Source organism: Rhineura floridana, chromosome 14 (genome assembly GCF_030035675.1).
Source record: "Rhineura floridana isolate rRhiFlo1 chromosome 14, rRhiFlo1.hap2, whole genome shotgun sequence".
Lineage (NCBI taxonomy): Eukaryota > Metazoa > Chordata > Lepidosauria > Squamata > Rhineuridae > Rhineura > Rhineura floridana.
The window spans coordinates 15,213,721-15,240,919 of NC_084493.1; the positions used below are offsets into that span (position 1 = coordinate 15,213,721).

The 27,199-nt window shown below is 42.4% G+C and overlaps 1 protein-coding gene across 1 annotated transcript; it reads right to left on the reverse strand.

The window, feature by feature from the left end:
- Positions 1-408: 408 nt before the first annotated feature.
- Positions 409-26,624, reverse strand: ABHD17C (abhydrolase domain containing 17C, depalmitoylase). The gene is made up of 3 exons (XM_061595583.1): positions 24,912-26,624; positions 7,093-7,272; positions 409-1,895 (listed from the first exon to the last, which is right to left on the reverse strand). Exons 1-3 carry the CDS (start codon positions 25,427-25,429, stop codon positions 1,676-1,678), a joined length of 918 nt encoding a protein of 305 aa, XP_061451567.1. The 5' UTR covers positions 25,430-26,624; the 3' UTR covers positions 409-1,675.
- Between the last annotated feature and the right edge of the window lie 575 nt (positions 26,625-27,199).

Genomic DNA, 27,199 nt, shown 5'->3' on the forward strand with positions numbered 1-27,199 from the left:
ACAGTTTGAATTCTATGGAATAACAATTGCTACAACTGGCAGAATAATCATTAAGACGTCTGCCAAGACCCTCAGCAATTTTCAAGTGGCCTGTGGGGGAAAAATGTTTAGGAACCGCTGCACTACACTACACAGTCTCTAGTGTACACTGTCGCACAATACTAGCTGTAGCCAAGGTTGCCTCTTCATGTCCTCACATTTTGGTGGATGCCAATATGAGTGATATACTATCTACGGGTTCTATCAAATGCTAGCCCTACTCATGGTAGACCCACTGAAATTAGTGAACCTAAGGTAATATTTATTAACTTGACTGGGTCTATTCTGAGTAGGTCAAGTACTGAATACAATCCTGTGTGCGCTTTTGGTACAATTTGATTAAAGGACAAATTGAAGCACAGTCCAATATTCTCTATTCCATGCATCCTTTATTCCATTACAATCACTGTTGTTGCATTCTGGCAACAAAAGACAAACCATAATCCATCGCAATCCATTTTTACAACAATCTGAGGCTTACAGTACATTTAAGGCCATACAATTTGGGAAAAAACCTTAGGCCTCTTAGTGTAATAATTTTAATTGTCTTGCATATTCTGTGCGATTCCAGTGTCAGAGAATGAAAAATTTCCCCTAAACAAAAAGGATCAGTTTCAATGAAAGTTTCTTACATAAATTCATCAAAAACAAATGTGTAAATATTTATTAGTTGTCCTGGAAACCTTATAAAACTTTTAATAGCAAAATAATGCAGGGATAAAAACTTTAACAAAATGTATTCATATACAAACCAGAATTTGTTAACTTGACTTAAATTTAAAACTACCAGTCAGGAGTTATGCATAAATGTAAATTCACTTATGTACAATTCTTTTAAAAACCTCTATAAGGAATGCTTTACACAAGGAAATGCCGAAGTTGGCTCTTATTCAGAGTGTAAACATCATCTGAATAACTGGGTTTAGTAAATTTACACTTTTTTTTAAAGTAAAAAGGAGTAAAGAGTTTAGCTATTTAGTCATTATTCCTTTAGGAATATTTTGTAAATATGCAGAAAACTGATGACAGGTCATTTCAGAATTAGCCCCATTTAGAAATTATTTGTGTCCCCAGGAAATTTTCATTAATTAATTTACTTAGGAAGGTAAGATTGCCCCCCCCCAAATAAAATAAAGCACAATGAGAAATCACAACAAAAAACCTTTCCAGTTACAATAGCACAGCTAGAAATTTCACATGAAGAATGCTCTTAGACTGGTTCCACCAATCAGTAAGAAGCTGTAGTCCAGACTGTAGGAAGATTTTCAGAGAGAAAGAAAAACATTAAGAGACAAGCAACTTGAAGGATGGGGTGGGAAAAAGTTTGGAAGTATCATAACTGCATTAGATTAAGTAGAATCCCTTAAATTCAGCCAGTATCCCTTCCACAACTCTGACACTTCTAGCAAAATGAGGGTAAAAAATATTGGGGATTATAGTAGTGACTGTTGGAATAATTTCCTGATATAAAAAGACAGTCAAGAATTGATTGGATAAACCCTAATGAGAGGGCATTTCTTCATGGTATTACAGCTAATCCAGTTAATGCATGTGCAAAAACAGGTCAATTCTTCCATTCACAGTTAACTGAGGTAAAAAAAAGGAAAAGAAAACAATTGAGGTGAAGTAGGTTTCTTCAGGAGTTAGGGAGTTCGTGAGATATGAATTGTTTTAGTCGTTCTAGGTACTGTGCATAAAGCTCTATGTCGTTGTGGCCAGCCCCTTCCACCCAGAGGGGCTCCACTGCCCGGGGGCATCGCTCATACATTGCCAAACCGTGTGAGAAATCTATTACTTCATCTTCGGTACCATGGATCACCAAGACAGGAGAGGTTACTTTAGAAATCTTGTCAATGCTGAGGAACAAAAACAAAACCAAGAAACCATTACAGGTTAGTTCAGTAATTAGAAAAAACATTTAACGTAATAAACTGTTTTGGATAACTTTGGGGTTCCCAAGGAGGTCGCCTATGGCAGACCATTCTTGAAAGAGAGCTCAGTCTTCTACTATTACCACTCCTTAGCAACAAATGGCTACAGGAGGGCATTGTGTGTTTTCTGCGGCATTCTAGTGGCAAGGGCATGGCCCATCAGGCCTCATCCGTGTCCTAGATCATGGTCCAGAATTTTCTGCAAAGTGCATGAGTTGTCTGGCAACCAAGTGGGCAAGGCAGTCAATGGCTGCTAGTTATGATGGATACATGCAAACCCCAGGTTTCAGAGACAGCAGACCTCTGAAAACCAGCAAGAGTAGGAAAGGGCTATTGCCTTAATGCCCTGCCCACGGGCTTTCTGGGAGTCTCCAGTTGGCCGCTACATGGAAGCAGAGTGGTGGTCTAAATGGAGTATCAGGTCTTATCCAGCAGAGCTGTTCTTATGTAAGGGGTTCCAGACAGGTGATTGAAAAGTCACTGGGATACATTAATCATATTTATTGCTAACTGTTTCCTGCCTGCCCCAAGAAGAAAGTTTACAGCTATTTCAGCCTGGCCACTTCTGAAGCCAGGAAAAGGGAGTTGTGGTGCTGTTAAGCTACACTACTCTCATGTTTAGAGCTCTATACTCTGTGTCTACTCTTGCTACCAATATGCTCCCAAAAAGAAAGTGCCATTTGTTCATTCTTTTCTGCCAAGATTGCCCAACTGTGCCAGGTTTGAAGGCTACACCTGTTCTTTCTAAGAAGCAACTTGGAGGCTTAACGTGGATTCTAGAGATTTATAATAAATACAAGGAGGCCATTAGAGGCTCACGGCTGTCAAAGTTTGAGGCAGCTATGGACAGTTGCTGTAGAAGATGAGGGAACTTCTTGCGGTCTCTCCCTGCACAAATAAATCTTGAAGAGGCAGTAAACATACAATCATGTTCAGCCCTCCCTGTTGGTACAGCATAGAAGGCTGGATATCAGCTCCTGGCCATCTTTTTTATATAGAGAGGCCATATTTTGAATTGAGCAAAGGGTGCTAGCGACACTGGCTCTCCTTCTGACTCCCACAAGCACTGGAGAACAGGTAAAGGATGCTTTAACCCTCTCCACCCCAAAGAGCACAGCAACAAAGGCTCTATCAGGAATAGTCTCTCCCTGTGCAACTCAGCAGCTGACTTCCATGTGAGCACATAAGAAGCTACCTTATACCATGCTGGATCACTGGTCCATCTAGCTCAGTACTGTCTAGTATTGGCAGTGGCCCTCTGCAGTTTTCAGACAGGGAGCATTAGCAGACCTATCTGGAGATACCAGGGACTGGACCTGGGAGCCTCTGCATGCAAAGTGTGTGCTCTGTGCAAGGTCTTGCTTTCAGGCTTCCCATGGGCATTTCACTGGCCACTAGGAGAACAGAATGCTAGACTGGCAGGCCATTGGCCCCGATCCAGCAGAGCTCTTCTGACGTTCTTTACCACTGTCCGTGCCCCTTCCCCTGTGTAGGGGATTGCATCTGAGAGCTAGTGCACTGAATAGTATTGAAGTCTGCCAGCTGCCTACCCCTACTGCATGCAGAGTTGCTTGCCTCAGATCAGTGCTGAGGTTCAGCAAGACAAAAAAACCCCAAAGGCTGGTTTCCCCTGACAGTCTCTTGGATCTCACCACCTTCTCATAAGTGCTCAGGGCAGGTTATCTTCGCAAGGTAGCAAGGCAGATCAGAAAACTCCATGCCTCAGTAGGGACCATGTACTTAAGAAGTCTAGTTCTAAGCACCGCACCGGCTCTCCGGGAAATGGATTAAGGCTGCAGTCAATGTACACTTTCCTGATAGCATGCCTCACTGAATTTAGTGGTACTTCCAAGTACACATGCATTGCATTAGAACACACATCAGTTTAAATCCAGGTATACAGGCGGTAAGGACTTCAATCGCCTGACACACAAACACACCCTGCATGACCTATAGCAAACTTCCCCAACAGCATAGTCAGAGATGATGAATGTTGTGGTCCAGAGGTAGCCAACATGGTGCTCTCCAGATGTTGCAGGACTAGAACTCCCATCATCCCTGATCATTCATGACACTGTCTGGGGCTGATAGGTGTTTGAGTCCAACAACATCAGGAGGGCCCTACATTGGCTATCCCTGATGTAATCCAGCAACATCTAGAGGGCCACAGGTTTCCCCATGTTTGGGCTAAGAGAAAGTGGCTGGCCTAAGGTCATCCAGTGAGCTTCATGTCCAAGTGGGGATCTGAACCTGGGTGTCCCTGGTCCTAGTCTAGACTCCAAAACTATTCAGTACACTAGCTCTCAGATGCAATGCTGGTTAAGGATACACATCAATATTTGAGGACTGCCTATATACGTTGTTACACTAGGCATTCCCCAAATCAAGGTTTGCATTCTGAATTGTTTTCATTGTTTTTAAGTACCTCTTTTTAATGCCCTAGGCTTTTTATTTCTTACAAGGTAGTGAACATGTGTGAAGTTTTAGTCTCCCTTCCCGAAATACTCTTTTTAAAAAGCACACTAGTATCTATTTTTAAAACACTTAAGTAGAAAGGACAGTGCAAGACAAATGCATCTTGCTAACATAAGATTTAGAGCCAGATTCCTGACCCCCACCACAAGTGGGAACCTCCCAGACATGTACAACATGAAGTTACATATGCAAAGTCTTTCATATATTCTTAACAGCTAGATTGCAGGACATCTCCTTTAGGAAACTTGGGGGATGCCTCTCCACTGTGGCGTTTGCATAATTAGTGTCCTTCATTCCTCATCAAGCATTTCAGCAAAACAATATTTGTCGCTTGCAAAACCACTGGAAGACATCCCACTGCCAGCTCAGCTGCTTGGGAAGGCAGCATTCAAAGAGCACATTAGCCTTACTTGGTATTCCTAACCACATCGTTCTGCAGCTAGAGAAATCTACAGAGACTACACTCTGATGGAGTCCCAACATCAGCAAACACAAAAGATTTCTGTGTAAATGGCAATGAACAATTCTCTCTCTCACACAAGGCAGGGATGGAGGCATTCATTCCAAGTACCAAAATGTTTTAACATACAAAGTGAATTTAGACCATGGGTGAGGAATAGCTCTCTAGAAAGCAAAAAAAGAACATCATATAATACCTCTGCTGTTAAACTGGTCTCTACCACGATGTTTTTCATCTCTTATTTGACTTGGCCTATTCCATCCAAGCTCTGTTCCAAGCCTTGTGAATAATTTTTAAGAGCCTGAATGTTCAGAGCAAAAGTTTGTCATATTGTAAATATTTGTAACTTTTAGAAAGGCAGGAGGGGCGAGTGAATTACACCAAAACACGATAGCAAAGCCACATTATTCCACTGCACCCCATCAGAAATTTCCCTGCAAGAACTGCCTATTAAGCAATCATTTTCTCTACAGCTACAGTTCTAATTCTCAAAGCACACTATGGTTTGTTTAAAATTAAATGGATCTTGCACCACCAAATTTCTTGAGCTCCGGACCGTTTCAAACTTGTTAATTGCAAACTCTACTGGAAAGCACTATGAATTCCCTCATAGCGAATGCAACACACCAGTTCATGTGACTTTTCCTATTTTTCGGGGGGGGGGAGGGGGAGAATTAGTACATACTGAAGTGGATGCCTGCTAGGGAGGTAAAATTGGTTTTCCTAACCAATCAACCACTGCCATAAGCTGTAGGCAGTTATACACATCATTTTCATCTTCAAGGTCAATACAAGCTTAAGAAAAGTTAAACTACCCTTCCCCACCACAAATCTTCAGCCCTGTGCCATCACCACTTCCTCCATCATAGGGGACAGGGAGAGAATACAGTGCTCTGCCAACAGTCTGCTGGACTTAGCCTCTGCCACTTCCCTCCCCTCATGCTATTTTTTCTTGGGCATCCCACAATGTTATTTAAAGGTCACATTAAAAAAAAAGCATTACAGCAGGAACACAGAACACATTTGATCTGCAAAGCTCAGAAGTGGATCCACACTCAAGATGCCAGTTCAAGTTAAATAGTACAGTAATACCTTAGTCAACTATCCTGCAGGAACCACTCTCTTTTTAAGGAAGGCTTTTTTAAAGGTGAAACTGACTAGTTTTGCTTTGCTATGGATAAACTGACACTGCCTGTGCTTTTGCTTTAAGGTGAAACTAACTAGCATGTGCCTTTGGTTTGCTAGAGTGAAACCAACTAGATTGTCAGTTTGCTTTACATTAAAAAGATCTCTTGCTCTCTCCCAGGGCTGGGGAGGGAAGGATTCAACACCATTCAGAGGAGGAGGAGAAGGGGAGAGGGAAGGGATGGGTGCTAGGCAGGCACCCTTTAAAGCTGCCCCCACCATCTATTAGCAGATGTAAGAACCTAGCCTTATTCTTTCCATGTTATTTCTACCTCTGGTACAAACGTTTTTGTTGAAGTAGTAATGTCCAGGAACACATCTATTTTGTTGACTGAGGTATTACTGCATATAGCGACTACCAACATTACATGGGAACATATGAAGCTCTTTCTACTGTGTTGGACTATGGCCCATCTTGCCAAGCACTATCAACTAGCAGCAACATTCCAAGATCTCAGAGGTCACTTCCTGCCCTTCACCCCAAGTCTCTGGAAACTCCCTCCCAGGGGAGATCAGGCAGTCCCCTTCCCCAAGAGCTTTCAGGAAGAATTTGAACACATTTCCATTTGCCCAGGCTTTTGCAAGGGAATAGGTACAGTTAGGCACTGCAGCTTTCATATCTTTTTCATTATTGTATATTGTTACATTGGATTTTATGTTATTTGCGACCCTGGGCAGCCTTCAGTGAAGGTGCCAAGCGCTGAACCTGGAACGCTTCTGCATGTGCTCTTTCCCTGAACTGCAAGGCCACCCTCATTATGCTTCAGGATAAACATTAAACGGAAGAGATGGCTAGCAAAAAGAACTGTCCAAGTATCACAGAGCAGGGGGATTTTTAAGAGCTAACAGACTCATACTCCTGAGGTTACCACATGTACTATTGGTTAAGTAATGTATCCATAAGTAATGTATCCAGGACCTTGCTTGGTTATTTCTTAAAAGGTACACATCCAATTTATTAGAAATGAACAATACCTCCATGGGAGCAAGTTTGGCACATACCTTGGAAAAGCATCAAAGCAGTATGTTTTCCTAGTGTCTGGGAAAGCTACCCGCAACCCAGACATCAAGGGTGAATGAAGGATTACAGCGGCACACTCATACCGAGATGCCAGGTCCACAGTGGGAACGGTTCCAATACTCTGTCCATACAGAATGATGTTCTCGGGACTGACCCCATACCTGCAAGCATAGAAAGGAGGAAAACAGAAGTGTATCTTATTTACAACAACAACAACAACAGAATATTCCAGGAAAAATAAACTGAAGGTTTTATTCTCTAGATGTAAACTTCAAACATATTTTTAAAAATGGTCAAATCATGGGATTTTGAAAATCTTAGACCAGGGATAGCCAGTGCAGTGCCCTCCAGATGTTGTTGGGACTATAACTCCCATCATCCCTGGCCATTGGCCATGCTGACTGGACCTTATGGGAGTGGTAGTTTACAACTTCTAGAGGGCCCCACGCTGGCTACCCCTGCCTTGGACAGACAACTTGTTTGGATCTATAATCTTTTAAGTGCTCATTACTCCAGTTATTTCATTCAATTCTGCATTTTAAAAAAAATCCTACTTGCTCCCTTAAGACACAGAAACAGGAATGTATACGGGGTAGGCAAATGGTATGGCAGATTGCAGCCTTGCAGTCTGACAAGACTTGCCATTTTGGCGTTAAGTCTCCAACACCAGGGCTGCGGAGTTGGTATGCCAAACCTTCGACTCCGACTCCTCTATTTTTCTACTGTCCGACTCCAACTCCACCCAAAATTGCTTCCAACTCCACAGCCCTGGAAAGGGCTGTAAATGTCTTTTTAAACTGGAAGCTCTCATAGGAGCATTTTTATTGCTGCCTGAATATGCGCTGATCTTGGCATCACAGCATTTGTCTTCATCTGGGTCCTGTGTCATACACTGACACACAAAATGTTTTCCATCTTGAGTTATGGTGAAATGCTCAACTACAGCTGACTTCATGGGAAACTTCTTTGACATTTTGAATTTATATTTTAAAAAATTTGTCAATCAAAATTTATTTTGAAGCTGGAGTCGGTACATTTCTACCAACTCCGACTCCACCCAAAATTGCTTCAGACTCCGACTCCACAGCCCTGTCCAACACACCTGGACCATGACCGCCACCACAGGCTTCTTTGTTGCATAAACAAATTTAATATATAGCCACATTCCTAGAAATACATTTGAAGCCAGGGACATCAATCAGACTGCTGCTCAAAGATGCGGAGTTTCAGTCAAGTACAAAAGCCTTATACAGTAGGACCCCGCTTGTCAGCATTCCACTAACATGGTGGCACCAGCGGGGCGATCAGCTGTAGTGCGGGGAGCTCCAGCCACCATGCTCCAGCTGACAGTGATCAGCTGGAGTGCGTGAGCTCCCCATGCTCCAGCTGATCATGTGCTACAGCTAACAAGGATCAGCTGAAGCACACAAACTCCTTGTGCTATAGCTGATCGCAGGCTCCTGCTGATGAGCTGTAGCATGTAATCAGCTGTAGGGTGGGGAGCTCTTGCGCTACAGCTGAGTAGGGCCCCACTTTCCGGCAGTTTTCGCTTTTCGGTGGAGGCCTGGAACCGAACCTGCCATATGAGTGGGGCCCTACTGTACAGTCAACCATCATAGCTGTTGGAGCCTTCAAACCCTGTACACAGGTGGAGAAATATAAAGACAGTTGAGCAAAGAAGGGAGAAGCAATGGAGATGTTGACAGTGAGCTGGCAGTTTTTGCTTTTCGGCTGAGGCCTGGAACCGAACCTGCCATATGAGTGGGGCCCTACTGTACAGTCAACCACCATAGCTGTTGGAGCCTTCAAACCCTGCACACAGGTGGAGAAATATAAAGACAGGTGAGCAAAGAAGGGAGAAGCAAGAAAGCAATGGAGATGTTGACAGTGAGCTGGCTTAGTGCACTGAGTAGTATAAGACGATAGGAAAAGATCTGGCAAGTAGATGTGTTGAAAACTATAGGCTTCAATTCTTAATACTTATGATCATGAAGCCAAAGTTCTTTACTAATGTCGTGAGTGGCTTTGAGATAGTAGTTGTTCCTAGCTCAGTTTTCCTACTTGTAATATGGGAGCCAACATTCATTTCATAAGGCTGTTATGGAAGATGAGTGAACAGCCATAGCAGGACAAATTGCCAGTGTATATTGTATCTTACAATCAATAATGCAGGATGTTTTCTTTAAGGGTACACAAGACAGCTTCCTAGATGCTTTTGAATATTCAACAAGGAAGTTTTGGAGTATTGCTCCAACACAAAAATATTTGACCCACAGTATAACTATCTGCTTGAAGCAGACCATCTTAGTCAGCTCCTTGGTGGTCTATCTTAGAGAGAGTGCCCAGGGCATTTTCAAGGAGGGTTACAGAGTAGCTCCCAAAAATACCTTCCTTGAATCAAAAGGGGTTTTGTCTCTGAAAAAAACAGAAGTCCGTGTGACTAAATGGAATGTCCAGGTTATAATTTATGGGTATGCAACTGAGTTCCTCCTGCAAAGATCATCTCCTTAGAAGAGTCCCAAAAACAACAGATGGAAAGCACACATTTTAAATGGGGGCGGGAGGAGAGAGACACACAGTGGAAAGATACTACATGTTACACTTCAGCTTTGTATTCTGAGCAATGTGTTGAGACAGGCTAACTGGAGATTTCATGTTGATGACAAACACACCAGGTTTTATTTACACAGAGTTCAACCAGAGAGTAGAAGGGGTGAGGGAATAGCTCCCAGCCACCTCTGAAATCAAGAGGTTTTAAACACAGCATGGTTCTAATGAGGAACTGCTCCAATTAGTAAGGCTGTTGTCGCACTTTCTTCAGCATCTGAACACGTCTTCCCATTTAGAAAAGCTAGGGGCTGGTCAGCTGGCACAACTCAGCAGAAACGTTGATCTGATGCACACACGGAGTGACTGTGACATCAAGCTATGAATTGCATGTGTGAAGGAGCCATCACAGCTCTGACAGCCCTAGGTAGAACCGTCACATCTTCTCAAATGCAATGCTTTTCAGTGGAGCATCCCTTCACACATCCAGCTACCTATCGTCAACTGTAGAGAAATCAAGCAGTGTACAAGCATGTGTAAGCCACCCCACAAGTCTACATATAACTACCACACAGGCTAACCCAAAATATAATTAATTCCCAACTGGTTCAATGGGACTTGCTCCCATGTAAGAATGTTTAGTGTTTCAATCTTAAGTGTTTGCCCACATTTACATTGTAGATCTTGAATCATCGTAACTGCAGAAATACCAGAAGTACTCTTCAGTTTAGAGCCTGCTGGGATTCTCTGCTGCACTTGGAACAGTACAACCACATTCACCTTGAAGCCTCCAACCAGGCCCCACCGCACTTGCCATGAGATAAACTGAGATCAAGTAGTGAATCTGCTTGGCTAGACGACATCAGCTAGTCTCATGAATCACCAATATCTGATCTGAGTAGGATAGCTGCATCCTCCTCTTGAAACACAGTGTTTCTGCTCTATTAATTTCTAGTTGGCAACTAGTTTTACTGGGGAGGCACTGGAGGGTGGGGCCCAGATCCACCTCAGGAAAAAAGACTGCTACACCAAGTCTCATGGCTACGGAGCCCATACACACACCAACACATACTTCTAGATTGACTAATGCAGGGATGGGGAAGGTGTGGCCCTCTACATGTTGTTGGACTACAGCTCCCATCCTCCCTGACTACTGCTCCCTATCTCTGGACTAAGGGAACTGGATAGTAGTGGGCCAGATCTGGCCCTGGAACTGCCAATTGTTGATCCCTACTGTATCTTTTAACAGCATTTATGTCCCATGTGTTAATGGAAATAGCTTGCCTTTAAGACCTAAAGACTGCTGGGTTGTTTTGCTGAAGCATCCTCATCCTTGAGACACTATAAACCCAGATAACAGATCCCCATTCAGATGGCTATTCTATCTCTGTTGCCACAACATTTTCTTCATCATTAAAAAAACTCAGATGCTTTGACTTAAGTCTACATAGCTAGATACAGCCAAACGTCTTATGCTCCCATCCTCCCCAAGTTTTTAAGGTACTATCAGAGAACAAAACTCTGGAATGAAAATAAAAAGATAATGGGGAGATGGCCAGTCAAATCTGTACACTATAAGAACTAATTTACTCAAAAGTTCTGCTCTTCCTTGAAAGGTGAGCAAATCTTGCAAAAGTTTCTGAGAATTCTGACAATCTGTGACGTAAAACTATTTTGCGCTCCGACAGTTTTAGAGAGCTAGATTGAAAGCACTCATTCATTTAGCAAACGAAAAAAGTGCAAACACTAGCAATAATTATCTCAAGATATTCAAGCACCTAGACCAGAATGTTTAAGCAGCTTAAATTCTGTTAATATTGAAAGCTGCAGGCCAGAACCTGTTTGGGTCCATGGGGTGAAGGGGGAGGAGGAGAAGAAGAGAGGACATACTGTTCCCTTTTATGTCTGAAAATCCCAGCCACAACTGTGCCAATTTTGAGCCCTCCTGATTACTTTTACCACGACATTCAAACCACCACCAAGAGAGAATCAAGTGGCAGTACAGTACAAGCACCAACATATAGGTGTTTTTACATTTGTATATTTGTTTTTAATGTTTTTAATTGTTGTAAACCGCCCCGAGACCTTCGGCTATGGGGCGGTATACAAATGAAATAAATAAATAAATAAATACCTACCAAAGCAAGAGCTGGGGGGGAGGGACATGCAATGACATAAAGGCAAAAAGATGTGCAGGCTCAAGCAAGAGGCCTGGAATTGGCTAGAAACAGAAGGTAACTACAAACTGACTTGGAACAAAAGCCTGGAAAGCCTTTTGTTGTAGGATCAGGCACAAAGTGAATTCCTTCCCTCCCCCAAAGGGCTTTTCTTGTGATGAATGCACAGCACAATCAGCAGAATTCACATAAAAAGGCCGATGGAGGACCAGAAAGTTTGGAAACCAGCTGTTGTTTCTACACCAGCACATCAAAAAGGAAGTTGTGGTACTGCGTTCGATTCTGCATTATTTGCACTATCATAACACACACATTTACGAGCTGCTTATTTTGGTAGTAAATACAGAGTTTAATGGCTTTAAGACCACAACTGCTGTACTTTTGTTTTTTTTAAAGGACATCAACGAGGAATGAAGGAGCAAGTTTGGTTTCCTACAAAATATACTTTTATGTTTCAAAGCAAAATATCCATGCTGGTGCTACTAGGTGCCCTGCTGTGGTGAGGCTACTGAGGCATCAGACACCTGTCTACTCTGCTATTAAGGAGGCTCTCGTGTAAAGACTGCCAAAGGATTTTCTTCCGTACAGTTCAAAGATAGATAGGCAAGCATGCAATGGATGAGTCTGCTCATCTTACTTTCTGTTCATTTGACTCCTGTGATGTGTGTGAACTCCTTAACCCGTGGAGATTTCACCCTTTAAGGCTGACAAAGAAGCAGAGATGCTGTATAGTACAGCAAAGAAGGGGAACAGTGATATAATCAAGCAGAGAAATGAGTTGTCAGCCAACACTTTAAAAAAAAACAGGCTTGACAACAGCAATGTGAGGGGCTCATATAGTGGTTACACCAGCCTTCATCAACCTGGCGCTCACCAGATGTTTTGGACTACAACTCCCACCTGCCCCCAGCTAGCACAGCTGATGGGAGTTGTAGTCCAAAACATCTGGAAGGTGCCAGATTGAAGGCAGTTGGGTTAGGTGAAGCTGTAACCTGCAGTCTCTCCTTGAGATGTACAAATTCTGGAAAATTTGAAGCCATGGAAAAAACCCAGTTTTTTTCCTGGAAAAAAATGGAAATTTTCAGAAAAATTGAAAAAATACAATATTAGCACTTTTTACATATTGAAAGTCACTTTGTTACTTCAAGAACATAAAATGTAATTATGTACAAGTTAGTTTGGCATAAACCAATTTAAAAAAACAACAGAAGAAACCATCAACATTCATAACAAAGAAAATCATTTATGTCTCTGTTAGTCCTCTACAGCGTCAAGCAGACATAAAGCATCCATTTCCATAAAAAGAACTGAGAAAAAGGGGGGACCAAGATTCAATGAAACATTTTATTCATCATGCTAAAATAAAACATTCTATCATCCATTTTTTCTTCATTTTTTTTTCAATTTTTCCAATTTTTTGGAAAAAAACAAAAACGGTTTCAGAAAAAAATGTTTCCCCCCCCCCCAAATTTTTCCATTTCCCCCCCAGGCCTTCACATCTCTAGTCTCTCCAGCTCAGGGCTGACACAAATAGGTGGTGTTAAAACAGCTACTAGTCTCTCAAATTCAGACTGCGCATCTGAAATACTGTAGGAGGTTTATAGCAGCCAAGCCTACAGGGCTGCTGTGAGGACAGACATAATATGAAGCACTTCAGGCACTGGTTCCCCATCGAAAAGGGTGTGAGACAGCAGTGTAGTTTATCACCCTGTTTGCATATATTTGCATATATGTTCTATATGCGGAACATATACAGAACATATACTACTAGCAGAAACCAGTAATGATTTGAGACAAATGCTGATGAAAGTTAAAGAGGAAAGCACAAAAGCAGGACTACAGCTGAACATCAAGAAGACTAAAGTAATGACAACAGAAGATTTATGCAACTTTACAGTTGACAACGAGGACACTGAACTTGTCAAGGATTACCAACACCTCGGCACAGTCATTAACCAAAATGGAGACAATAGTCAAGAAATTAGAAGGGTAGGACTGGGGAGGGTAGCTATGACAGAACTAGAAAAGGTCCGCAAATGCAAAGATGTATTCACTGAACACTAAAGTCAGGATCATTCAGACCATGGTATTCCTGATCTCTATTTATGGATGTGAAAGTTGGACAGTGAAAAAAGCGGATAAGAGAAAAATCAACTCATTTGAAATGTGGTGTTGGAGGAGAGCTTTGTAGATACCATGGACTGCAAAAAAGACCAATAATTGGGTGCTAGAACAAATTAAAGCAGAACTATCACTAGAAGCTAAAATGATGAAACTGAGGTTATCATACTTTGGACACATCATGAGAAGACCTGATTCACTATAAAAGAGAATAATGCTGGGGGGGGGAAACAGAAGGGAGTAGAAAAAGAGGAAGGCCAAACAAGAGATGGATTGATTCCATAAAGGAAGCCACAGAGCTGAACTTACAAGATCTGAACAGGGTGGTTCATGACTGATGCTCTTGGAGGTCACTGATTCATAGGGTCGCCATAAGTTGTAGTCGACTTGGAGGCACATAACAACAAAAGATGTTTTGTTTTAATATGATTTTTTAATTGTTGCTTTGTTTTAATATATTTTAAAGTCTGTTTTATAATGTTTTAAAGTGTTTTAGCGCTTTTGTTTGCCACCCTGGGCTCCTACTGGAAAAAAGGCTGTGTGCTCCTCACCCCGAGACTGCAGGTCCTCATACTGCCCGAGGGCAACAGCTGGGCCGCATGGAAGCTTGTGAGCAACAACAGCTGGAACTAGAGTTGTTATTCAACTTAAGTAACCATTTATCTTGAACACTTCCAGAAGGACAAGTGTGTTAGAGTGCTGCAGCTAAACCCACCTTAAAACAGGGAGGGAAGCCTCGGGCCTCACCATCTCGCCCTCCTGATCTCTCATTGGTCCTACTCTGCACTTTCCTAGAAAGTTTTTGCCTGGCTAGAATGTGTCCTTGAACTCTGATGATACCTTTTGCTAATGTGAAAGGAGGATAAAGAGGGATATGTGAAAGTGTGTAGAAGCTAATCTACTGTCTAAGGTAAAATCCACATTAAATGTTCCACCCACTTTTGCCTCTGGCCCTGCCCACTACAGGAATGTGGCCCCTGGAAGGTTGCAGAGAAGGAAATGTGGCCCTGGATTTGAAAATGGTTCTCCATCCTTGCCTTAAACACTAACTAATTTAGGACAGCATAAGCTTTCACATATCACAGCCCACTTTAAACGAATGAAGTGTATTCCAAAGTCAGCAGGCATTTATACACACAGTGAAAAAGAACAGTGACCATGTATGTATTTTGCATCAACTTGTACTATGCTACTTCCCTAACATAGTGGCTTCATTTTCCAGGGCACAGCAAGGAGATAAACACCAATATCCTATCAGTGTACACAGCTTCATTTAGAAAACCACACTACAGTCACACTAGTTACTTTAACTGAGTTAGTTGCATTTAATTAAGGATGTCCTTTAGCAAAGGAATGTTAGAAATAAAAAAACTTACTTATCACAGGCAGGAAGCATTTGCTGGCCGCTAAGGATTCCCTTCACTGACCAAAGTATGAATAATTCAGAAGGGCCGAGCTACATTCCATTATATACTTTTAACTGGTTCGGTGTATGAGATCCATACAAAGCCAGTCTCTGGGGAATTTTTCTGCAACAGATACCCTCTGAACAAAGTTATCTTCCCCAATCTTTAGGGAAGTACAGAATTCATGATGTTTTCTAAAATAGGAAACATGTGTCTTTAAATGGCTTTGCCATATGGATGCTTTATTAAAAAAGAGTTACTCTGGCTTTTAAATAGCTACTCACCTATGGTAAGCAGCGCTTTGGGAAGATAGTTTTTCTTGATTTAGAAGTACAGAAATTTATGTATAAATCAAGTGCCTCCAGGAAAGCAGACTAGTTTTTTTGAGCATGTGTGCATACCTGCAATATTTTTACTAGCCTGCCTATATACAACAACCACTGTCACTATAACATCTGTATGAAACAAAACAAAGTATCAACTTTCCAGTTTTACAAATTAAAAAGTTGTTTTTTTTCTTTCAGACAGATGATACTGTGACAGCAACTTAAGACTGCTTTGAATGAGTGGGCAGGCCAGTTTAAAAAAAGTGAGCTAGTAACTTTTCTAGACTTATTCTTGGAGCATCACCACTGCACAGTGATGCAATGATTTAGTCTATTGACTAAAACCAGGAAAAGATAGGCTCCTGACCCCAAATGTCCAATCCCGACTAAAGTCTTGGATTTCTTTAAAACTAGAGTCAGTGTGAACCAGGAAATGATCTATTCAGACAATGATAGATGTCTGTCCCATCCAGTTTTTCAGGCTTGTATCCTTGTAACAAAGTCAGCCAACATGCTCAGTTCTTATTAGGCAGGTTTTTCCTCCGAAGTTTTTTTGTACTACTGTAAACTCCAGTCTATTGATATCTCCTTGTGTGGGGCTGTTGTCACTTTACCTACAAAAGCAATTGCACTTAAAAAAACTGAGTCAGAATTACAATATTCAGTCTCGCCCAAATAATTTTCCTTCATTGGTTGTGCATTATTTTTTCAGGAAGTTGTAACACTTGTTGACACAAACACACAGTAGAATAATTATTATGCTTACTCTACCACTGCTGAGAATCACATTACCTGGATGTAGACATATTCCCTTTAGTACTGGTGGTGGTGTACCTCTCCCACTATAGTTGATTGTCATTGTGCTATTTTCACCGGCTATATGCAAGCATTTTTTTCTCATGGAAATGAATCCCCCTCCCACAATAATAGTTATCATGCCTTATGATGCTTTTTCGTCACATGAACATTTCCAACAACAGTTATCACCTGCTATTAACTTCATTATAAACCTTAGCCACTTGAAAAATCCTACTAGTTAAGCAGAAAGTATAAGTCCATCTCATTTCGCTATTTGAAATGGGAGCCGAAATCTACCTAGAGGTCCAGGGTGAAACACTACTACATCTTACAGAATTTGGACTCCCTTGATGTTTTCAGAACGGTTTAAAAAGTATTACAGTATATATGATATAGCAAATATTCCTGGATCCCATACACATACAGGGTATCCTAAACATGCTATAGCAGGACTGCACAACTTGTTATCCACAAGCCATATATCTTGACCACCCAAGTGCTTGTTTCTGTAGCTCCAGGGAGCAGCAAAACTGGGAATCTGCTGCATTCAGTTGGTAGGTTCCACACTGTGCAAGCCAACACTACAGGATTAAGGAGCACTTTCTACTTTCTACTGCTACCTGCAAAGTACTATTGTTTGCTATCGTCATAAACTGCACTCATATAGCCATTTCTGAAGTCCCTCCAGCTTCTCTAAGTGACATGCAGCAACCTGCAACAAGCAAGGATATTTATGGCATTCACAGGTTAAAAAAAATGTATTCAGTTATGCAGAGTTCCATTCAAGTTCTAAAATAAACCCCAGTGCTGTCAAGCCAACCCAGCTGCAATTTGAAATTATGGACCTAGAGTATTTAGGCATGTGAAACTGGACACAGATCTCACCAAGTTAACCATTCCAGCAACTTTCGGAAGCTTGTATCTAGGCAACTTGAATGCCTGAGGAATTAGGCTAGTCGGAAGCATGTGCATCTTCCTACTACTTGCAGGCTTCTGTGCTACAGATTATGAATAGTGAACTATTGTATGCAAGGTAATAAGTTGAGAGATTTGTGCTGTAGTGGCCATTCCACAGAGAAGAAACAAGATGAGCCCCAACTCAAGGCTCTGGACAAAAAAAAAAAGCATTCTTATAAAGAATCACAACTCAGCTGATGAGAGCTTCTACCACCTGAAAAGGAAGCAAAAGCTCATCCTGTTGGACCTATCTGTTGGGGGCCTAAAGCCAGTCATCTCAGCTATCTCCTGATGTACACTGAATGGTCAGTTTTTGTGCACAGGACACAACCAATCTATTCCATGACAAAGAAAAAGATGGCAAGACTAGTCTGGAAGCAAGTATTTAATTCTGTTCTGGAAGAACGTAAGTATTTGAAGTGAACAACCACCTTTTAAAAAAGTAGACACATGAGAACATTACGGTCACTTCAATAAGCCACTGAAAAGGGTAGTTAGGCAAAATGGCATGGCGCCAACATGGCCACATTTCTGTCTGCACTGCTTTTCAGGGGCACAGCAGTATGGGCAGCCCTTATTGCTAAAATGAACATGGTATGCCAATATACACTGCCTACCATACTTGGGTCTGATCCAACTTGCACCACTCAGTGACAGACTACTGTGGATGGTCCATGGCAAGACAGCCTCCATAGCTACTCGGCCTTCCTCCTTTTCCCTCCTATTTGTGAATAAGTTGGCCGAGATGCCAGGGTGGCAGCATCTCAACCCAGATTCTGAGATCCAATATGTGCCACAGCACTCACAGATTCCAAGCTGCCTATGTTGGTTCCTAACAATCTCTTGTCACTGTCTAGCAGAAATGACTGAAGTCTAGTTTTTGTCTTTGCACCCATAAGTCCCATAATTTATTCTACCATCATTCAGAAGGGCTATTATCATATAGCCAATATAGTCTGTTTTCCCCATGTCCCAACTGAAAACTGCTTCGTGCCCTCTTGGCACGTGGCAGCTTAACATGATACAGCATAGATCTGTTATTAAAAGGCCATGGGGATTTGCCTTTCTGGTAATTTACCAAGCAAACAAGCTTTTGCTGTCACAAGATTTAATAGTATGGCAGGTTCTTGTCTATTGGGTTTCTTTTTAGGCTTGATGCAGATGTAATGACAGTAATCATTTAACCATGGTTAGGCAATTGGGAACATGCTGCAGACTTCTCCCTGGTTACAGTTTTAACACTAACGATGGTGCAGTGTTAATGCTACACTGACATGAGGCACGTGCAACCACTAGCTGGGGTTGCAAAGAGCTTCTGCCCCGGTTTCATTTATTTTACACCCCCGAACTATCTGAGCTCTACAATATGTTCTACTTTCACAGAAGTAGCGCTTTCATAATCAAACTGCATGGTGAACATTTGCTTTCCACCTTATGGAAAAACGCTACTTTTGCCCAGTAATTGCCAGGCCTTGCTTCTGTAAAGTTCTGAACAGGTAAATCCAATCCTATGCATGTTTACTTACAAGAAATTCTGAATTGGGACTTATTTCCAGGTAAATGGACCTAAGACTGCAGCCTTACCCTTCAGGCAAGTCATCTCGCTTAGTAGCCTTGCCATCTGTCCTGCATACTGCAGAATTTTATCTGCAAGTTTGTGACCAAAGGGTTTAATTATGGCCCTAGGTTATATAAACTCTCTATTTAGAGCTGGCCAATATGTTGTTAAAGCAACCAGTTAGTATTATGCTAGTTTAGGAAATTTTGAGTTTGATTTTAATGTTCTCTCTCAGCCCATTGAAAAGTAAGAATTAAGGCATTTCCTTCCTCTAATCCAGGAATGAGGAACCTGTGGTCCTCCAAAGGTTCTTGGATTCGAACTCCATTGGCCTGCGTAGCCAATGATCTGGGACGATGTAAGTTGTAGTACAACAAATATCTGGAGGGCTGCAGGTTCCCCAACCCTCCTCTAATGCCCTGACAATGTTAATGGTTAGCAGTTCACTTTTAACTTTATGGTAAGTTTTCTTAGTACTCATATGAATCAGCGTTGCAAGACTCCACAAAGATTTGTTAGCCCACATGCATCTATTTTAGTAATATGTGCCAGAGTGATGGTACAAAGAAAGAACCAACTCTGGGGAAAAAAATGTCTGGATTTGGTTGCTTGCAGGAGAGTCTTACTCACCACAGGTAACTAGGTCTGGCTCCAGATTAATCAAAATCTGTAATGTTCCATCTGTGTATCCCTGCCCCCACCCATGCATACACAAACAACAAAGTGAAAGTCTTTGCATTTAACGAAAAACACGTAATCCATGTCTTACAGCATAATCCTATAGATGTCTCCTCAGAACTAATTAAGCCACATTGAGTTCAATGGGATTTACTCCTAGGTAGGTAGGTACCTGCACCCTTAACTGTAACAAAGCATATAGGTCAACTCTTTACAGCTCAGTTTTAAAAGGTTATCACTGCTCCGTTTATTGCTATTGAACCTGTAGATCCAGACTGAATTATTACACTCATAATGAACTTCTGAAAATTTAGCCTAGCATGAAATGCACAATATTAGTATTTTTATATATGGGTTTGGAAGAAAATTAACTCTCCAAGCTATTGTTCTGGTATTGGGGGCGGGGGAGGGAACAAAGAATAGGCAACAGGCACCATTTTATACCACTGTTTATGCTAAAATAACATAAAGCTAGCCTGAGGTGATTTTACATTTCTACCCAAATTATCTTTCACTCACTGAAAGCAGAGGCAGAATTTCATCAAGATGCTAAAGATCACAATCTCAAATAATGGATACTATGCCATTTTATATTGTCTGCAGTAGAAAGAAAGAGGCAATTGTTAATGTCCTGAAGAATGTAAGTGCATTGAAGAATGCAATGCAAAAATCCTAAATAGATTGTAGTTAACTGTACACCTTAGCCCAAAGCCGGATTTAATTTTCTCCAAGCCAGACTTAAATCCTCTTCCATTATGCACATAAATCATTAAGAGATACTATTAAAACAAACTATAAACCTACAAATAAAAAACTATCGGAGGAAACAATATTTTTCTGAGATTACTCTTCAAATGAAAAACTTATTCACACAACAGAAACATATTTTCCAAACTTATGTATCTAAGTATTTTATTTTTTCAAAACAAATTAAGGCAGAGGGACCTAAATTAAACTGAACCTTTAATGCCAGATAAGTGAAGGTTGTTAGATGGAGAACTTCCAGTGGGAAACAATTTACATTGTATTTTAAATAGAATCTGCTTTTTAGGACAAATGTCCTCACAGATTAGCTTCCGTAAAACTAAAGTACAATTACAAATAAATTACAAAAATCATTAAAAAAAATTCACAACCATAAAAATAAACCAACTAAGCCATAAAACCGGTCACACCCAATTTCTTTTTAAGAACATTTAAACACCAGTAAAAATCAATAGGATCACAGCCCTTATTTAAGAAGTGTGACCTGAAATAATTATCTGCCTGAAGGCCTGTGAAGAAGGGGCCATACACACCCCACCTGGGAGATAATTCCATAATTGTGGGACCCCCACTGGGAAACCAGCCCCAGCGTCTCTCATGCCCACCAGCCTCATTGAGGTCTCACAGGCTGGCATTCAACAGGGGCCTCCAAGGTCCATTTCAAAGCACCAGCAGTCTAGTACCGAAGACACCCCTTTAAATAGCCTGATCCACAATGGTTTAGGGCTGTTTAACTCACCAGATCAAGATTTCATGCCAGGGAACTGTAGGTGGATCCATCACTCAGGAGTCTTAAAATACAGTTCCAAGAACGACCACAAGAAATTAGGCATATATTTTACAGATAATAAGTTCACCAAGTCTCAGAATCTGATTTCTAACAGAACATTCATCGGATGCCAAAGAACCAAAGCTTTCACTTAAACAAAAAATCCATGTTAGAAAGATGTTTTGCCTTTTAAAATGTGAATGTAAGCATCTTGTAATTAGCTGGTAAGGTCACCTTGAGTACCATTAATGGAGAAATGCAACATATAAATGTTTTAATTAATACTACTGCCACCACATACTCAAGAAAGAGAGCGCCCAGATTTGAGACTTAATGGCCAGAAGTCCTTCCTCATTTATCCAGTCCCAAGTGTCTTCCTTCCTGGCCTCTAATAATGTTCAAGTTCCATTCCTTCTCTATTACTGCTGGAACATTAATTTGTAATTAAGACAGAGCCTCCCTTAGTATGGATTATGCTAGCTCAATTAGTCTCTTCTCAAACTGAATGGATTAGCAGCCTTACTTTTTACATCAAACACACATAATTAACACAGGTTATACGCAACTGATTTTTCTGTTCACGTTGAACACACAGAACTTAGCTTTCTGGGTTAGAGAAGCTTGGTTTCTAAGTTAAAGAAAGCTTAAGGATCAGTATTGGGACCTGTACTTTTCAACTTGTTCATTAATGACCTAGAATTAGGAGTGAGTAGTGAAGTGGCCAAGTTTGCTGACGACACTAAATTGTTCAGGGTTGTTAAAAAGGGATTGCGAAGAGCTCCAAAAAGACCTCTCCAAACTGAGTGAATGGGTGGAAAAATGGCAAATGCAATTCAATATAAACAAGTGTAAAATTATGCATATTGGAGCAAAAAACCTGAATTTCACATATATGCTTATGGGGTCTGAACTGGCAGTGAATGACCAGGAGAGAGACCTCGGGGTTGTAGTGGACAGCACGATGAAAATGTCGACCCAGTGTGCGGCAGCTGTGAAAAAGGCAAATTCCATGCTAGCGATAATTAGGAAAGGTATTGAAAATAAAACAGCCGATATCATAATGCCATTGTATAAATCTATGGTGCGGCCGCATTTGGAATACTGTGTACAGTTCTGGTCGCCTCATCTCAAAAAGGATATGATAGAGCTGGAAAAGGTTCAGAAGAGGGCAACCAGAATGATCAAGGGGATGGAGCGACTCCCTTATGAGGAAAGGTTGCAGCATTTGGGGCTTTTTAGTTTAGAGAAAAGGCGGGCAGAGGAGACGTGTATAAAATTATGCATGGCACTGAGAAAGTGGATAGAGAAAAGTTCTTCTCCCTCTCTCATAATACTAGAACTCGTGGACATTCAAAAAAGCTGAATGTTGGAAGATTCAGGACAGACAAAAGGAAGTACTTTACTCAGCGCATAGTCAAACTATGGAATTTGCTCCCACAAGATGCAGTAATGGCCACCAGCTTGGATGGCTTTAAAAGAAGATTAGACAAATTCATGGAGGACAGGACTATCAATGGCTACTAGCTATGATGGCTGTGCTCTGCCACTCTAGTCAGAGGCAGCATGCTTCTGAAAACCAGTTGCCGGAAGTCTCAGGAGGGGAGAGTGTTCTTGCACTCAGGTCCTGCTTGAGGGCTTCCCCCAGGCACCTGGTTGGCCACTGTGAGAACAGGATGCTGGACTGGATGGGCCACTGGCCTGATCCAGCAGGCTCTTCTTATGTTCTTATGTTCTTAAGTCAAAATAACTTGTACCAAAAGAATGCAGAAATTATCACAGACGTTAAAACAGGTATAATGCATCCAGCATAAAATCATAGAGTTGGAAGGGACCTGTAAGGCCATCGAGTCCAACCCCCTGCTCAATGCAGGAATCCTAATTAAAGCATGCCCGACAGTTCTACCCAGGTGGAAAGAGTCACCACATTCTGAATAGGTTTACACAATCTCTCCCACTAGTCAAACCTCAAGACCATGAACGTGTAAATAAAGAAATTTGAGCTGAGAGGTCACAGGTGTCTCATCAGGATAAGAAAGTTTGTTTGGAGGGAGGAGTGGGAAAGAACCACACTTAGTCATTGCTACAACCTGGATTTCCACATGCAATGATGTGTTCAGCAGACTCCCAGCTTAATGGAGTTTGGACTGCATGTGTTTAAATCATGGATGGGAAACCAGTGACAATCCAGATGGTTCTGGACTACAACTCCTATCATCCTCGACCACTGGCCATTCTGGCTAGGCTGATGGGAATTGTAGTCCAACAATATTTGGCAAGACAAAGGTTTCCCCTACCTGGTTTAAATGCTTGGGCCAAAAAAAAAAAATCACAATCAAGAACTTTTGACTCTTCATAGGGTAATATTACAAGACATTAAATTTGTTTTCAGTTAAGAGTAGGAAGTCTATGTGTTGAGAAAACTGCAAGAAAAGATGACTTTGACCTCAAAGCCTATTGGCATTCTCGGTCAGCACCCAACCTGGAACAGTTTTTCAACATTTATGCTCAAGACTACATCTACTTGACATTAGCCTCAAACTGGACATTGATACACAAGTTGCATCTAGGGCAAGACCAGCCTTAGCTTCTTTGGAGCAAATTCTCAACTCAAAACTACATCATCAACTACCTGCCACGGGCTAAACCTAAAGTAAAGACAAAGCCCTAGAAACAAACTATGCTATAAATATCCTTGTCATAGGTTGTTAAAAATGTATCTGAACTTTGGATCTCTTAAAAATAGACTTTGAGGGTGAAAGGTCTTTGTATAAATTTCCTCATGTACTGATTAGATTAAGGACTCTGAACAGTCCAACACACCAGCTGCGTGTACCTGCCTCAGTACTGAAGCAGCTTCATAGTGTGAAATGATACGACTGATACATTACATCCTTGGCAATGTTACTAGTCTTAGACTACTACTGTAAAGCTGTCATATTTACCCTGTTGCACTGTCCAAGAACACAAAGTATTCATTACATATAGTAATTAGCCACTGTTTTGTTTCTATTACCATTCTTTTGCACCATTTAGTTCCTGTGAGTACCTAGAACAAGCTATGTTCTACTATTGGACATAGTATGTCTCTGAATACCAGTTGCTAGGAATCCCAAATGGGAAGAGCACGTTTAAGAAGTGCTTGAGGGCCTCCCATACAAATCTGGGTGGCCACCATGAGAACAGAATGCTGGACTAGATGGGCCTTCGGCCTGATCCAGCAGGACTCGTCTTACGTTCCTTAATGCCACATTTTTATGTCATCTCTCATTTCTTGCCCCACAATCACAGCAGCAAGCTGAGGCCACCACCAAGAATCCAAGGATCAAGAATCTAAGATGTTACTTCAGTTACAAATAAGACCTCATGTGTACCCTCCTATTATAGCTCCCAATGCCATGGCACAAAATGCTTTTTAAAACACTTTCCATTTCAGAAGAGATTTACTATGCAGCATGTGGGGCTGCTGTTCAAGGAACATTTGTTTCCTTGAATGCGAGGAGCTTGTATGATCCTGACAAGGTCATGCAAACAATCACCACCACCAAAACAATGAGTGGGCAACTTAACTGCATCAAAAGAGGACAATTTATAGTGGTTCCGCAACAAGGGAGAAGTGGTGTCGTACAAGCAGCCCACAAGGTATCATTAGAAATACCCGCCACCATTTTCATGGGCATGTTTAGCCAACATCCATTTACCTTGTTCTGAGGGCCTGCCAAGCTGCATCGATGTCTGCATAAAGATTTTTCTCAGACGGTTTACCAGTGCTCACTCCATAACCAGAGTAATCATAGGAAAAGACATTGCAGTTGATGCGGGAGCCTAAGCCAATATAGAAGCTGCACATCTGGCCCAGGTCAACAGCATTGCCATGGGAGAACAGTAGTGTATACCGGCTGGAAGGAGCACAGCGTACAAACATGCATCCCAGCCGGTTATCCCGGGCCGTACGTGAAAAAAAGACTTCCACAGCATCCAGCTCCCTTTGGGAATACTGCCAGTCCGCCCGCTCAGTCAAGTGCAGACTGCAGCTACCTGTTGGTGTCCCTGCTGCAGCCCCACCTTCCTGCTGTTCTGGCTGCATCACAGTGTACGTGGGCTCTGGGGGCAGAAAAGCCAGCTTGGCAGCTATGCGGCTGGGACAAGGTGGGCAGCAGAAGAGCCAACATAGCTCGCCCAGAGAGAAACCGTTCATTCTGGGGCCTTGTTCTGGCATCAGAGACGCTTGATGGAAAACCACACCAAGGAGAGACGGGAGAAAGTCACAGCTGATACTGGATGAACTGTCTTACCTAAAACGATACAGGCTAACCACAACTTGTTTCATTAACTATCAGGCTGAATCTAGTCCTCCACATCCAAAAAGTCCATTACCTACTAGGAAACCCAAGATGACTCCCAGCATCTAACACCATTCTCTGTAACTCCTTGAAAAATGCCTGCCCCCCAAAGGGCTTCTTTCTTCCAACAACCTGCAGCACTGATGTTCAACCTCCCACCTTACACGCTGCAAGACCCTCCTTGTTCTCCAGCATTCAAACTGTCACCTCATCCATATTTGGAAACTCCGCATGGCCCCAACACAATCTTGTCACTTCAGGAGCCCAAACACACTACAAATATTAGCTCTCCCAACCTATACTACACAGATCTACCTCAACTGGACAGGAAGAATCCCCTCCTAAAGCCCAGAAAAGAACTGGAACTCCCCCTTCAAACAGAACAACCCTAACACTTAAAGACGTTTCCAGTTCTTATATATATATATACATACACACACATATATATATATACCCCCAATTCTTCAGATTATCTACCTAGCCTCAGCCTAAAGACCCTCCCTTCTTTAGGCTCCCATGGGGTCCTGGAGCCTCGCTCCTTAACAGGCTAAAGCCCACTCACCCACCCAAGCTCAAAAGGGAGCCCCCCCTTACTGAGACTCCTTTCCGCCGCCCTCTCTCTCACATCCACACCTGGCCAGAAACACCCTCGAGCCCTACAAAAGCAGCCTCTCGCTTCCTTTACACTCAAAGGGGGCCTTGAGGGAAGCTTACAGTGGAGCCCTCCCGTTCCTCCCACAAGGCAGGTGGAGGGTGCCAAGGCTGAAAGAGGGATAGCTGGAAATCTGTCTGTGTGTCTGTGAGGGATGGAGAGTCACTCAGTCCCCCCTCAGCCGCGGATGCTCCCTGAGGCGGGCAGGTCCATAGCAGGGCAAAGAAAGGCCGGTGGGTCACAGGAGGGCTCACACTGAGCTGGCGGTGGAGGCGGCCATCACGTCTTGGGTCCCTCCTCGTCCTCTTCTTTCCCTCCCCCTCCTCTCGGCTCCACAGCACGCTAGGATTCACTTCCGGGTTAAAGTCCTGCCCCCCCTTCACCCGCTATACAGTACTTTCACAACCATCTCTATACTGTAGTTACCTCGGGCGGGGGGAGGGGAGGAAGATAGGGAAAGGGAGGGGGAAATCCAAGCGAACCAATCAGAAGCGTTGGCTGCAGCCGCTCTGCGCCTGGGCTCGCTGTCCCATTTTCCTCTGAACCATAGAGTTCTAGCAGCCGCTCCCTTCTGCCCCTTGGACTGGCGCAGGCGCAGGTGTGACTGTAATTACTGCCACAGCCGCTGCCTTTAGCGCGCGCCTGAACGGCGGCGCTGGATTGGATGAGGGTGGTATCGGCCTCTTTTAAGGAACGAACCAATCCCTGCTCTTTGTCTTCCCCTGACGTAACTGGCACAGGAGCTGGCGGAGTGTTTCGTTTTCTCTCTGTCTCTCCCGTTTCCCGTTGACCGACGTGTCCTTAAAGGCAGTGGATAGTTTCTGACCCCATTTCCTCTCCCCCCCCCCCAGCAGAAAATAAACTAAGGAAGAATTAGAGTGTACATTTTATATACAAAAATAAACGTGTCTGCTTGACATTCTCTGGAAGGAAGCCTTGCTCCTTAATTTTCTTAAATTCTCGGATTTAATTCTCTTAAATCTGTTCAGTGATC

Excerpts from the sequence above, each read along its gene's own strand:
- ABHD17C (XM_061595583.1), bottom strand. The coding sequence starts at position 25,429 with ATGCCAGAACAAGGCCCCAGAATGAACGGTTTCTCTCTGGGCGAGCTA. Across the intron at positions 7,273-24,911 it reads TGGCAGGCCCTCAGAACAAG|GTATGGGGTCAGTCCCGAGA; the intron begins GTAAATGGATGT and ends CTATGCTTGCAG. Across the intron at positions 1,896-7,092 it reads TGCTTTGATGCTTTTCCAAG|CATTGACAAGATTTCTAAAG; the intron begins GTATGTGCCAAA and ends TTTGTTCCTCAG.